Source organism: Meleagris gallopavo, chromosome 4 (assembly GCF_905368555.1).
Source record: "Meleagris gallopavo chromosome 4, MGAL_WU_HG_1.1, whole genome shotgun sequence".
Classification (NCBI taxonomy): Eukaryota; Metazoa; Chordata; class Aves; order Galliformes; family Phasianidae; genus Meleagris; species Meleagris gallopavo.
Genome location: NC_139407.1, coordinates 32122795 through 32137134, shown reverse-complemented (window position 1 = coordinate 32137134; position 14340 = coordinate 32122795). Strand labels below are relative to the sequence as shown.

General features: G+C 36.0%; 1 protein-coding gene across 49 annotated transcripts in view; it reads right to left on the bottom strand.

Annotated features, from left to right (window-relative positions):
- Nucleotides 1–14340, bottom strand: part of LOC104910702 (uncharacterized) — a 158977-nt gene that overhangs the window by 76090 nt on the left and 68547 nt on the right. For 47 of the 49 annotated variants that reach the window (XR_014883006.1, XR_014883007.1, XR_014883008.1 and 44 more), the window contains 2 exons: nt 12213–12274; nt 6117–6327 (listed from right to left, as the gene is read on the bottom strand). Coding sequence is in view for 16 of the 49 variants with exons in the window: in XM_085222758.1 (XP_085078884.1) it covers nt 6316–6327; nt 12213–12274 (74 nt within the window). In the remaining 33 variants the exon portion in view is untranslated. Of the gene's footprint in view, nt 1–6116; nt 6328–12212; nt 12275–12871; nt 13024–14340 lie in introns of all 49 variants that reach the window. The other 2 variants (XM_085222761.1, XM_085222775.1) reach the window with 1 other exon arrangement.

The window sequence follows — 14340 nt, the reverse complement described above, 5'->3', positions numbered from 1 at the left end:
AAAAACATGCGCTGAAATAATTGCAGTATGACGGTGCTTGTTCCTCTTTCTATATTCCATTCAAGATATTGACATGTGGATTGCCATATCATGACACAGACCTACTCAGAGAAATTTTCATGACTAACAGACAAAAATAACAAATAACTGACCAGTCTGTAGCTTTCATTATGTCTGAAAACTCAAATTGGACCATAAATAATCCCCATAGGCAATCAGAGATGCTGAGCCATATACTCAAGGCATTTAAAGACTTATTTAGGGGAAAAAAAAAAACACAACCATGCCAATAGATCTCTTAAATGTCCACGTGGAAGATATCCTGGGGTTATATTCAAGGAAGGCATGTGGTTAGAGTCTGTGTTGCAATATTTAGACCCAATAAATACGAGAACCATGAATCCTAACCTGTTCAACCACACTGAACAAATTTAATGTACATAGGCAAAGCAAATCAGATGAAATTCAACATAATTTATTCACCTACTGCACATCAGTACAGGTGGTTTGTGTGTGTGTGTGTGTGTGTGTGTGTGTGTGTGTGTGTGTGTGTTTGTTGTAGTTTTGTTTTTGTTTGTTTGGGTCTGTTTTTATTTATTTATTTATTGATTTACAAAAATACCTTAATCCGACAAAAGATGTAAAATTACCTTGGTGAAAAAATGTATTGATCTTAAAGGGTACAGAGATACTTATTTGCTTGCAACTGAAAAGATACTCCAATTCCCTTCTTCACTGTTGTCATAGCAAATAAATGCAGCTAAATGCAAACATAATCTTACACATACTTTAAATCTTTGTTTTTATGCCTGTACCTGCTTTGCAAAAGTGGAACACAGGCTGAAATCCGATATATTTTTACAACTCTGATTTTAGTAGCAAATTTTTTGAGATACAGTCAGAAATAAATTAGTGTGATATGAAGTTTAAAGGATCCTTTTTACTTAGCATGTGACAAACATGCTGCTCAAACCAACAACTCATTTAGAGATACTAAAACAGACTGTGAGCCACAAGAGTAGATTTCTGCTGAATTCGGGAAGACAACATAAAGCAGAGCAGCTCAAAATGTTGGACACACAGAAGTCCTAGACATCTCTCTGTTTCATCATCTGTGTCCTCTAAATTTCTAACCACATGCAAGAGCTGATATAGAAGCCTTAAGGATTCTGCATCTCATAAAAACTCTCTGAGCTTTGGCACAGCTAATAGTCAACTCTAATAGAGCTGATTCTAGGACACATTTACACCACTGGTATTCCAATTGCTTAACAGTGCTATCTACTTCATATGCCAACAAAAGTACAGTCAGGGACCTCCCTAATTGAGGTCAAAACTATTTGATATGTTAACAGAGACACTATACATAAACTTCTTTGCCCGTTCTTATGTATAAAAAGCAAGTACATAATGGCCAAACTTCATAGTTTTCCCCTGGGCTGCTGAAAGTGCTTACAGGAGTCTGCTTATGTCATATCTTTGTTTTGGTTTGCAGAACCAAGAGATTTTGCAAGGTCTTCAGCTATTGGCATGATTTTTCTGAGCATCTTTTTCTGTGACTATTCCAGTTTTGCAAATATTACAAGAAAACATTATGCAGCTCTCACAAGCCTGTCTTTTCTTCTGAAGCATCTGTGGATCTTTTATGTCTTTGTCTGTGTGTGTATGTCATTTATTCTAGAAATAAAACCTTACTAGAGGTGGTAAACACACAGCCTCTGTATTGAAGGATGGCTGCACATTTCTATTTCTAAACCTAGACCTTGTCAGGGAAGACAGAATGGGAAGAAGAATGTCCAGGGGCAGTTCACCCCATTTTAAAATGTTTTCTGAGCTAAGACCATGCAGCCTCCAAGAGATGCCTGTCTCTCTTAGTCAAGCAAAGAGTAAGCTTAAACAAAATATTCCAGTTTAGGTGATTAAAAAAGTATGTGAAGTGAAATATAAACCAATGCAATACTATGGGTCACTACTTGTAGGGTAAGAGGAATACTTAGGAAGCAAATATAGCTTTTAAACACCATTTATAACTCAACGTTTAAAAATTTATTAAGGGTTCCATTTCCTGTGAGCTAATTTTCTCTTATGCTAAAACTCTGCTTCTTATACTGAGATAACAGTGGCTTAAAAATAACGGCTGAACAAAGTTTTCCAGTAGAAACTGTACAAGTAAATGAAGAGATACTCTGACTTAAAATGAAAGTTCTTTTTAGCAACATAATAATGACTATTCCATAAACGATGGAATTGCAGAGCAACAGTTTATTCCACAGCTGATCCAGCAAGACATATTTCTTAAAAAACTATAGTGAAGCTTTTTATCTTGTATTCTAAAAATATACTGGCTGCTTTCATAGACCGGAAAACAAAATTACTTCCTTAAGATTCCAGCCATAATTTAGAAGGGTGCAAAAGAGCAAAATGGAGTTCCATCTAAAAATAATTTAAAAATGCATATATCTTTGAAGTCTGTTAAGAATTTCCTTCTTTTTTAGCGATTTGAAATGAAGTGCCAGCAGTTATCCCTTGTACAGCTACTTCTCTGAAGTAACTCCAGTTCCAGTAGATGTAATTTCCTCCACATATCTCTGCCTAAAAAGTCTGATGAGGCTGTCACCAGAAAACTTCAAGAACCAATGGCTCAGATCTTCAAAAATGGAGGGAGTAATACAGTCTTGTTTGCATTGGAAATTGGGTACTCTTGCAGACCTATGTCCAAGTAGTTCATCATTTAACTACTTGTTGTGAAAAAATTAAACAAATTGTCAAGGAAAACCATCACAGTGATTTCAGAACTATTCATAGTCACCTTTTACTGCACTCTGCTTAGTGCTCATATAACACATGAACTATTGTGATGCATGACTAAATTCATCTATTAAATGAGATTTGGACATTTGCAATGTTTTTTAACATGGAACTATTCACTATTTAAAATTTTCAGCTTTAAATTCTATGAGAACAAGGTTAAACTTCTTAACTTGGACAGTTCTTCATGGGATTGGGCATGTAGAACACAGGTGGAAGTAATTTAGCTCATGAGTTATTACTCCCCATATTTAAATATGCCTAAAGAAGAGAAAGAAACTAAATTGCTATTGTAGAAGAGGAAATTCTGCTCCATCCTGACACCATCTTATATTCTACCTACATATACTGCTTTGTTTCCAAAGGATGAGGATGTATGCAACTTTCAATCATTCAGCACTTGAAGAGTGTGCCAGTATTAAACCACTACTGAAGTTCTGATTTGAATTTTGGCACTTCCAGCAGTGATAACAATTTAAGTTCTACCACAATAGAGTGTGCACTTACAACTTCAGCAGTCAATGGAAAAAGTAGAGGATTGTACTGGTGGCAGTTACACAGCACACCATGATTTTTTACAGGTTATTCCAGAGGAGTGCAGAATGGACTACTATGATCTCAACGGAGCAAAGTGCTCCAGGAGCAGCTGCAACAGACCAAACAAGTATAATGGAAACTTCTGAAATACTCTCAACTCCCATCCTTTTTGGATAAGCTAAAAAGACAACTCCTGTCTCCCACTCCTTTAATCTAGAAGTTAATTTCAGAAAGAATTCCAAAAGGCTTTCCCATCTGATTTGTATAACCCAATTTTCAATTCAAATGTGGAGAACCTGTAACTAAGCCCCACACTTATTTACAGCAACATATTTCCATGTTTACTCAGTTGTAACTAAATGGTTTTTTTGTTTGTTTGTTTTTTGCCATGGCATTATGTTCACTTGATTCATTTAGCTCCCTTCACAGTGCCTTCAGTGACATATTCAAACGTTTTCTGGTTGGTAGATGTTGTCTAGTTATCTTTAGTGACAGCTCAGCAAGTTCTTGTGTTTTCCAGACTTGAATAAAAGACAAAACAATTCTCATTCTCCCTGACAAGCATTTTTCCCCTTTTTTTAAACCAGTCTCTTTTCAAGAGCAGTTTTACTTTTTTTTTTTTTTTTTTTTTTTTACACTTTTAATGATTGAGTTTTCAAATTCTGATTTTTAATTACTCTTTTCTGTGCTCTGAGGTATTTCTCAGCATTTGCACATTCTTAGGAAGAGTTTCTAGTGAAAAGAATTTTAAAGAAATTATTAATTTATTTGATGTCCAATCAACTAAAATTGTTGTAATAAGAAACAACTTGTTTTACTCATGTAAAAAGAAACAACTCTTGTTTTACTTCTTTTGCTTTCCACTTTAGAAAGGAGAGCTAAAGACAAGGGAGCAACACTGAAAGAAAAACATGATAAAGAAGGCTCTCAGAAGACATTTGCAAGACAGACTCTCAGTAGTTTTGAATAGCTCTAGTCACTTGTACATGTACAATCTAGAAGAAAGGAAGGATTTATCAAGCCGACACCAGCCTCCTTGGTTAGAGAGCAGAGATCTATCAATTTCTATCTCTTGGCTTGTCGCTGTAATAAATACAGGCTTGGTGTATAATGAAAACCAGCTGAGTGTTTCTCAAGGTACATATGCTTCCTTTTCTTCTGATTCCATCTAAGATTGTTCTTACCCTTCACAATTTCTCACAGCTGCCAAAAATCCATCTTATCTTTGCAGGAGGTGAAGTTTCCATTAACAGCTATTATGGTAGCAGAGGTCAGGCGTCCAGCATCAAATGAGCTGCTAAAAAGAAACTCTGTACTAAATAGTGCTGTACTAGGAAGGAAACCTCAGCTGAGGTGTGTTTTATTGTTAATTTGAATATTTTTCATGTGCAGATATGACTGGACTGGGCTGCTGACAGACTGGTTACTGACACCTCAGAAAAAGAGAACAAATTGGGGTGTGGAGGAAGTGGAAATATACATCCACTTGGCTGACTGGGGAGGAATTTTAATAATTTTGATGATGTTCAGTTTTCAGTGTGTCAGCCAACCAGACTGACTGACTCTTTGGATTGAAAGGTTCTAATGAAGGAAGTTCTGACCATAAATACCACTTGCAATTTCAACACTCACTTCACTGTAGCTGAGGTTCCCTACTCCCAGTCAGGAGGGAAGTTCCAGCAGGGAGTCAGGAACTCATATATTAACACTGCATATGTGTGCATATAACTATCTAAATAATATATTTATCAAAGATTTAATCACACAGACTTTTGCACGGTGTAGGTACCAAATACTAATTGTAAGTGCTATGCTCTGAACAAAGACAAAGAGTAGGCAGACTAGAAAATTAAGTAAGCCTATGGCTTAAAAAACAAACAAACAAACAAAACCCTCAATTTTAAAATAATCAAATGCATAACTATTGGAAAATCCTTGACACCTGAAAAGAAAGATGAATTCAGAAGTTGCAGAAAACAAAATTTAAAAAAAAACAACAAAAACACTAAATTTCAAAGTCTCACAACATTATTCAATGTACAGTCCCTCAACATTAAAAACTTTCTGTTCTAGCACGCCAATTTTTCTAGAAGTCCCTTATCACTCATGTTTAAAGCTCTTGAATGTTCAACTCCAGACAAATTAAGCTGGCAAATTCTCCCCAGGATTAAAAGATAGAGCATAGAAGAACCTATGACTTTCCTTTCAGTTACTTCTTCATCATGTAAATAGAGTAAAATGCCTGAGCATTTAGACGCTGTCCACAGGCTAGCAAATACACAGTAAGTAGAATCATTTCTCCTGTATTCTGATATGGTAAACATACACTCTTATCAAACAACATGTGTGATTGGACACCAACAATTTCATGATATCTCAGCAACATCCTGCTGAGCCCAGGGCATGCTTACATTCTCAGAAAGCTACTCTGAAAGTTTTTAGGCCAGACCCAGTGTAGCAGGGAAAACAAGCTTTTCTACAGAGACACAAAGACCCTGCCCTGAAGTCAGTCCCATGTCTTCACAGACAACTGCACAATTTTGCAAGACATTAATTCCACAAATTAAAGTAAGCTGACAGGAGAGCATAGGAGAGTTGCTGTCTGCCAGGGAAGGCAAGTGGAAGAAGGTCACAGGTGTCATAGTGCCCTTCCCAACAAGGGTGGATCCACCACCTTATCACATAATTTAAACAATACTTCCTCCCATTCTGTTTCACTGCAGGAGAACAAATGCACAAAGCTCTGCTAGACACTTGAAAAGTTGTCTCACCTTTTTCCTGAGGGCTATAACACTTTCTCTTGGATAGCTTCAGATTTTGATGGGGTTTTCTGCATTTGGAGAGGAGTGTCTACATGAATTTTAACCATTATTTCTCCAATAAGCATTAGTACTTCTTTCATGGAAATTTTTCATTCGATACAGACTTGTTTGCATTGGACTCTTTTCATAGCTGTCTCTCTTCAGTGGCTCAGAAATGACCCTGTAATTTACACAAACAAGGTGATTAACCACATCACAGTTGCTAAATATATTTTTCTCTTCTTACAGCAAAAATTCTTGACTTTATCAAAGCAGCTGAAAATTATACAAAATCTCACAGAATTTCTGTTTGAGATGTAAATATTTTACCAAGCCCCAGTGAGGCACCATCTGAGGGCTCAACACAGGTAGTTGCTTCCTAATTACATTACTGAACTTGCAGAAATTCATTCAAATATGCCCATTACAATATATCTTTGGGGATTCCACCTCTGGCAGTTAACAAGAGCTATTCCAGTGTTTGCACATAAGGGACTATTTTCACAAAACTCAGGCAGCACCTCACACCAGCAGCAAACACATGGACATTCTGCTATGGTGCCCAACGGCGCAATCAAGAAGGAGCATTATCATAGAACCAAGAATGATTTGGGCTGGAAGGGGCCTCAAAGACCCCAGAAGGAAAATGGAAAACAAAAGATGTGCAGTACCTCCCCCCCCCCCCCCCCCCCCCAGAGCCCCACACATCGAAGAAAACTGCAAAGTAATCTAAGAGCATAAGATCCAGTACAAAGCGTTTTTCTCTATCCTCCTCCCAGAGGGAACTATGTAGCAAGCAAAGGTGGACATTTCAGTGATGAAAACAAAGTATCTCTGAAGTAGTCTGCAGCCACTCCTCAGCACAGAGATATACTATGTTACTTAGTATATACACTCCGAGAAAGTATTTAATCACAGACCTGATTTGAAAGGACTGTTCATTAAAGAATACATTCTTTTTTTTTTTTTTTAATGGATTGATGATTTTTCTTTTTTATTTATTTCAGCTACACAGAACCTTATTTTATATAGCACGTGGTTGACCTATAGGCACCAACGTGTGGTATTTTATCTTTTCCTAACTGGGAGATTTACATATATGTCAAGATTTCTGGTGGAAATCTAGTCTCTTTCAAAGTATGCTGATAATAGGAATACCAGATTAACAAGCATCCCAGGTGAATGCATGGCAACAAGGAATGAAAGTAAAAAATGTACAGTACTGAGCAGAATTAAAGAAGATAACTCTGCTACTTAGCAATGCACTTTGAGTAACTGTGAGTATTAGGTCTCCTAGAAGATTTCTCAAGCTGTTTTTTACATAAAGAACAATCTTTCATATTCTATGCTCTATTCCTGAAGATGAGGTTCACCATCAATGTAAAATTGAGATTACAGAAAGATGAAAAATCCAGCACTTCCACTGTCCTCTCAAAATCACAAGTGAAAAAGCAGCATGCATCTCAGACAACTTAATTTTCAAGGGTTTTGCTCCTTTAATATAGCACACTCTGTTCTCCCACACAAAAACAGAAAACCAAACCTAGCTCAAAGGCAGAATAAGGATGCTTTTGTCAGAGTTGGCTTAGGAAGACTGCCACAGCTTTTGCCAATCAATCCTTTAGTGCATGAAGTCTTATAAGCTGCCCATTAAATCCCAAGGGGACATAGTGCACTTGGCTGAGTTTCACTTTCTTCTCATCCTCTCTCTCACTCCCATCCCCATTCTTTTCTTCATAACGAAGGAAAGATTTCACTGCTCTGCTTGCAACCAGATGTAGAAAAAGCTTTAGAAAATGGCAACCGGTTTTTCAGGGTTCCTGAGCAACTGTCCTACAAAAACAGTGATTGTTTCACAATGCAACAAGTATGTTAGATTTTCAACAATAACTACTATCAGAAGTTAGGGAAAACTAAACTAAAACTAAACTAAAATAAAACAATAATCAATGTGCAACATTATGGCCACATGAAATCACAGAGATAAAAACTGAAAAGGCTACGCAATATACCTGAACCTAAAACTTAAAACATGAAATTCATGAATAAAAAATTTTTGAATTGAAAAAAACATTACCAAAGTTTTTGTATAGATGCCTTATATCCATATCATCCCTATCATCCCTAGACTAGATTTCCTGACTTAGTAACCATACATACCATACAATCTCTTCTCTTGTTGACCCACCTGGTGCTCCATGGGGGTACCCAGTCCCCACCCTGAAGATCAAGAGGAACACATAGAGCACCCAACACAGGTTTCACTAATCGTCATAACCACACCCTTATATATTTTTAGGTTGTTGGGTTTTTTTGTTTGTTTTGGTTTGTTGTTTTTTGTTGGTTTGTTTGTTTTTGTGGGGATATCTTTCAGTTTCTTTTCACAGATAATTGAATTTCCAACTGAAACATGAAATGCACAGTCTTGAATAAAATAGATAAATATATAAATAGAAGGAGCTCTGATGTAAAATTTCTGACCTGTCCTACTCATTATTATACTTTTAGTATTTCCATGTGTGCTGAGGAGATGATATTATACGTAGGTTAATCACATATATACATAACTGCATCTTGAGCATCTGCAAGGTCGTTCTGATGGGCCTGGCAAATAATGTAGGCTGTTTCCCAGTTTAGTAACGGGGGGGGGGGGGGGGGAGGGAGCAACAAAAAAAAAAACACAACCAACCAACCAACCAAAAAAAAAGCATCTGATACATCAGGGCAGTAGAGAAAAGTAGTATGAAGTAGTATGCACTGACGGGCTGAGCTGGTATAGTTCTTAATGTAAGTAGTTCTTAAGTTCTTAAAGTAAGGTTGTACAGCTTATTTTTCTGTCAGTGAGCTAGGAATCTATAGTCATAGGTCTCAGTTGATCCACAGGTTGATGGAAGGGAATTTTCACTCACCACAGCATAAGGCTGGCTCCTTCTAGCATCTATATTGTTCATCACTACACCTCCTCTACACTTTTCATTATTGTTGCCACATTGAATAGGGCAGCAACAGGTGCAACTTTTCTTCAGTCCATCAACAGTAAGTGTTAAGTAGATGACAGCTCCAAAATGCAACGTGCATCGTATTTTGTGACTAACACAATCTCCCTATCAGGCCATTTTGATCTTTCCACTTTAACTAGGGACTTTTTCAGGAAATGATCTTTTTACATGCTCTCATAAACTCTCAGAATGTTTGGCTTTGTTTCATTCTCTGCTAAAGAACACCAATAGTTTCTCTTTGGTTTTCCAGGGTATGTTTATTGAGCTGATAAATACTGCAAGATGGATTGAAAGAAACACTAGATTTATCTTACTTTGGCAAAGACAAAAGGAGTGGAATCCATTTTGAAATGACGAGAAAAATAATTACCATGTTTCAGTTATATTTTATTATTTATGTATACATATATATATGCATACATGAATGCATACACACAGATTTATATATACACACATATATATATATATATATTTACTTTTATGGGTACCTTCCTGACTTGCAGCCAATACATGGAAATGATAGCCAGCTTCTGCATTTAATTGTATCAGCGTATAATGCTAGACAGATTTTTCCTCCCCTAATACTGCAGCATGAGAGGAAGGTTTCAAAGGAAACAGAGAGAAAAAAAAAAAAAAAAAAAAAAAAAAAACTTAGCTTCCCTTGTGCAACAAAAATAAACTAAAATGCATACACATCTAGATGATAGACTCAAATATAGTAATATGCTCTCTTTATAATCCAGAGAATACATGCCTGAACTAATAAATGCCTCAGGAAACAGTTAGTCGTGAGTGGAAGCCTTGTCTAAGTACAATGGATTAAAATCTGCCCAAACTAGCTAATGCTCTTTTTTTTTTTCTTTTTTTTTTTTTCTTTTTTTAGGTACATGCAACACACAAACTGCATTTGAAATCTCAGAAAATCTGCTGAACTTTCAGCCCTTTTTGTATCTCTGTCTCTTCTTTTCACACACACGCATAAACACACACCCCTTGGCAAACTTCAACCAGAAAATAAAGAAAAGTGCTTTAAGAAAGCAGATATTACTGCATTGTTATTCTGGCCAACATTCTATAGAGCATGCAAAAAAATACAAGTTGTGCCTTTTATGCGTTTGTATTACAAACTAATGTTAAAGAATAAAAAAGGCTGAACCCTTCTTTATTCAGCATGATGAGTTGAAGGTAAGGTCATTGCTTGCCAGCAGGCTATGACTGACTTTGATTATACGTTAGTATACCACTCTTCTGCTGCTGGGGAATATGTCATTAAAATACAGGAAACATTAATCTGTAGATTAATGCTATAAAAAGAAAACTTTTACACAATCTTTACTTCCAATTAAAAGAAGCTTAAAACCCTTAACCCTTAGAATACTACAATGCTGCCACTTTGTAAAAACTCAGGTGGATGTTTGTCCTAATCTGTTCCCCATCCATCTCCAGTTTTGCCTCAGTGTAAGATAAGTGAACTTACCATAGTTAGGTTCACTCAGAGCAAATATGCTGATCAGGTCTTCTGCCTCATAATCACAGACCCTACATGAGAGAATTGGTTCTGTGCATTTACTATGTGTTGTCTATCTGGAACAGATTTCAAATACTTTTCAGAAAAATGGTGATTGATCTCTACATAAATCCTTGTGTCTTAGGCTAGTCGAGAACACAGCACATACTATTATTTATTCATTATTTATTTTTATCAACCACTGTGGTCCATCTTGAAGCAATTGCTTTTCTCTATAAAGGCATCTCTATATCAGCTCTATTTGCTTCTAAGACCAAGTAATGTTTTAGTCTGGGCTGGGGGATAAGAGGCAAAGGGGGTTTATGGATGGACACGGATTTCTATGCTCTTCTCTATTTATCAGACACATGCAATTTGCTATCTGTTGTGATATGCAATTAGTCTGCTGAACCTCCAGTTCCCTCCCTGAATACACCCACTTATTCTCTTCTTATTTGTAAGGAGCTATTTTAATGACCAAGTCCTCACAAAAGGGTTTATAGTCACCAAGATTTTTAACACTTGACTGAAATGATGTAATTAACAGTTTTCATTATGTCTTAGATCTTTCAAGCCTATATACATACTGAAAATGCATTCAGTACTTTTGTTAGTATAATACACCTTTGCTTGCTATTGATAAAGATATAAATATGTACACAAGCATGGAATATTTATATATAACACTGTCTCAGTCTGCATATTTGGAAGTTTAGCACAGTTTCAACAATAGCATTAATACTATCATAGCTTTTACTACATATATATATATAAATAAAAATTCTGATATCCAGGTTTTGATGCTATACAAGCATTTAGTTAAACTAGTTAAACAGGAACCATGCTGGAAATATTTACAGTAAAACTCACCTGGCTTCAAGGATTGCTCCAGCACTGATACTTAGTTCTAGATACAGGGCAGAGTATGACAGTGATATGATTAAAATGTCTTCCGTGCAAAATATCTATTGCCTCAAGTGGAGTGGAAGAAACACACTATTGTTTTGGTTACCCATTCAACATTCATAAAATCACTCACTATCTTTCAGAGGGAGGTTTACTGCATATGCTGACAAATACGCACCACACAGTCGAAGGATTTACACAATCAGCTAAGAAGAAAATAAGTACCACAGGCAAGTGAAAGCACTACTGGTTGCTTTGGAAGTCAAAATATCTTCTAAACTGGAACACGTAAATTATATTCTACTTTAACAAGCAACAGAAAGGGAAAACAGCATCCTCTAAATCCTTTAAGATGTAGAACAGATTTTTAAATCATTACGTTAACTCAGTGGATTTATAGATTAATTGTTTCTTATTGTCCATTAACCCAGTGACCCAGCTTTTACTGCAGCTCAGATTCAAACAACAACAACAAAAAACAAAAACAAAAACCAGCTTTCTAATCATGTAGGAATGAAAAACCCCTAATGAAGTTTAAAGACACACTTTAAACTTGGCTTGTTCTACCATACCAGATTGTACGTTGCTAATCCACAGCGAGTTACAGCTAGTTTGTCAAGATTAAACAGAAGAGGAATGAGAAAGTATTATTACCTCCTCAGAGGCTTCAATCAGTTTGCAGTCTACTGTGATGAGCTTGGCCACCTTCATGTTCCCTGGAGACAAGAAGGAAAGGAAATTAGTAAATAGCAATTCATAAAGATGGCTGTGGCTCTAAGCAGCATCTTGAGCTCTCTTTTTTCACCTTTCAGTAAACTGTCAAAAAAGAATGCCTCATCCATATAAAAATGTAATAAAATGCATATGTTTCTTTTACGTATGGAAAAGGTGCATAATTAGTTTAAGTAAAACAATGAAGACTGGATGAATGTATTTTCACAATACAAACAGAATGTTTCTCTCTTTTAAGCCTCTTTTTAAAAATCCAAGTAAAATTAACAGATGGGCTAATCTCATGTAAACTAAAAATAATACACATGCAGAGAAAGCTAAATTAATCACACTTTGTAGAAAGTGTCAGTTGCACATTCAGGGGAATCCAATCCTTGGCCTATTGGGACAGTGCATCAAGCCAGACAGATCACCTCGCATCACAGCAATGCAATTTTTCATCCCAGTATCCTCTGGCACCTTTGCCTAGGAATTAAAGGGCATATCCTTACTGCTTAACAAATCATTGTCTTTACCCTTACTGCTCAAGCAAAGAGGACCACTCTCATTTGAGTATTCAACCTTTTTATTGTATGCTTAACTTTAATTCACTCCTGGGCATCACTTTGGATTCTCCCAGACAGCTTTCTTCAAAACAACATAGAATAGAGGATTTTTATCCTAAAGCAGCACGAACTCAAGGAGCTGCTGGCCTGTGACGTGGAGCTCTTCCATAGTCTGCTTTTCATCGGTCCTGTAAAGACATCTAAATGAACTTGTGCAAGATATGACAATGTTTTTCAAGAGATGAAAAGGGTTTTTAGGAAACTGTCATCTTTTGGAATGTTAGAAAACCTGATACAAGCTTGATTTGTGCATCTTCATATGAGACTAAGTCCCTTCTCAGTATTCACATCCACTCTCTTTAACAGTTACATCATGACCCAAGAAGAAAAAAAAATCACATAAATTCAAATACTTTGATTGTGAACACTTTTACAGATTGCAATAATAATTTACTTTCTAGTGAAAATATAGATCTGCTCTGTCAAGGTAGAATCTGCCAGTTCTGTGTTTTTGCCATACTGAGCCATATGTATTTTTTCTACTTGCACTGAACATGCTTCTTTCAGCTCAGCTCAGTTTGAAAGCTACTGAGAAGCATATTATTTAGGTACCTGTTATGTCACATTGCAGATATGATTGAAACATTTTTAAGAAGGAAAAAAAAAAAGACCCACTGCTCACACAGGATCAGAAAGAAAAAAAAATAAAAGCCACTCTGAATCTCCTGGAAAAAAGAACTGCACAAGTTCAAAATAAATGTTCTCTCCTTCCCCGCTTCCCTGATAGGAGAAGAAAAAAAATTAAAATACATTTTGGATCTGCACATCACAGATAGACTACAATCTGTGAAAGAAGTTATTTCATACTGGAAACACTCAGATATTACAGGGGTAAATATACTGGGGAAGGGTCATTTTGCAGAGGTGGTAAAAAATTAACATCAAAACACTTCTTTCACCAGTAAAAGCTTAATCAAAATTAAAGCATACTCAAAATACACAGATTTTTCATGTCTTTACCAATTTTTTTTTTTTTTCTTACATGTTAAATCATGGCTATGCAGAATAAACAGATTGGGGTAGACTAACAAACTATAATTTAAATCATTGCTGAAGAATCTAAGTGAAGAAAGAATGTAAACTCAGAATATATGTTTAGCAACATTTACTTAAGTGAATTAAAAAAAAATTATGCATATTTGCTACTGCTGCTGGAGATTAAATCTGAGCTGCAGTGTCTGAGCTATTTATGCACTGACTTACTAAATTAAATCAAATAAACACATGAGAACACCAGTCCTTTTGTTTGCTTTCATTAAAACCCTGTCAGGTTATTTCTTTTTACATATCAGGACTTTGAGCAGGTAGATTATAGAACTGTTGAAGTGCCATACTCATGTTTTAGCATATCCAATAAGCAATGATAAAGGGGAACATTTTCTATGCCACTCTTGCCAAACATTTTTGAAATGTTTATTGGTATAACTTTGAAAAGTTGTGTTAAT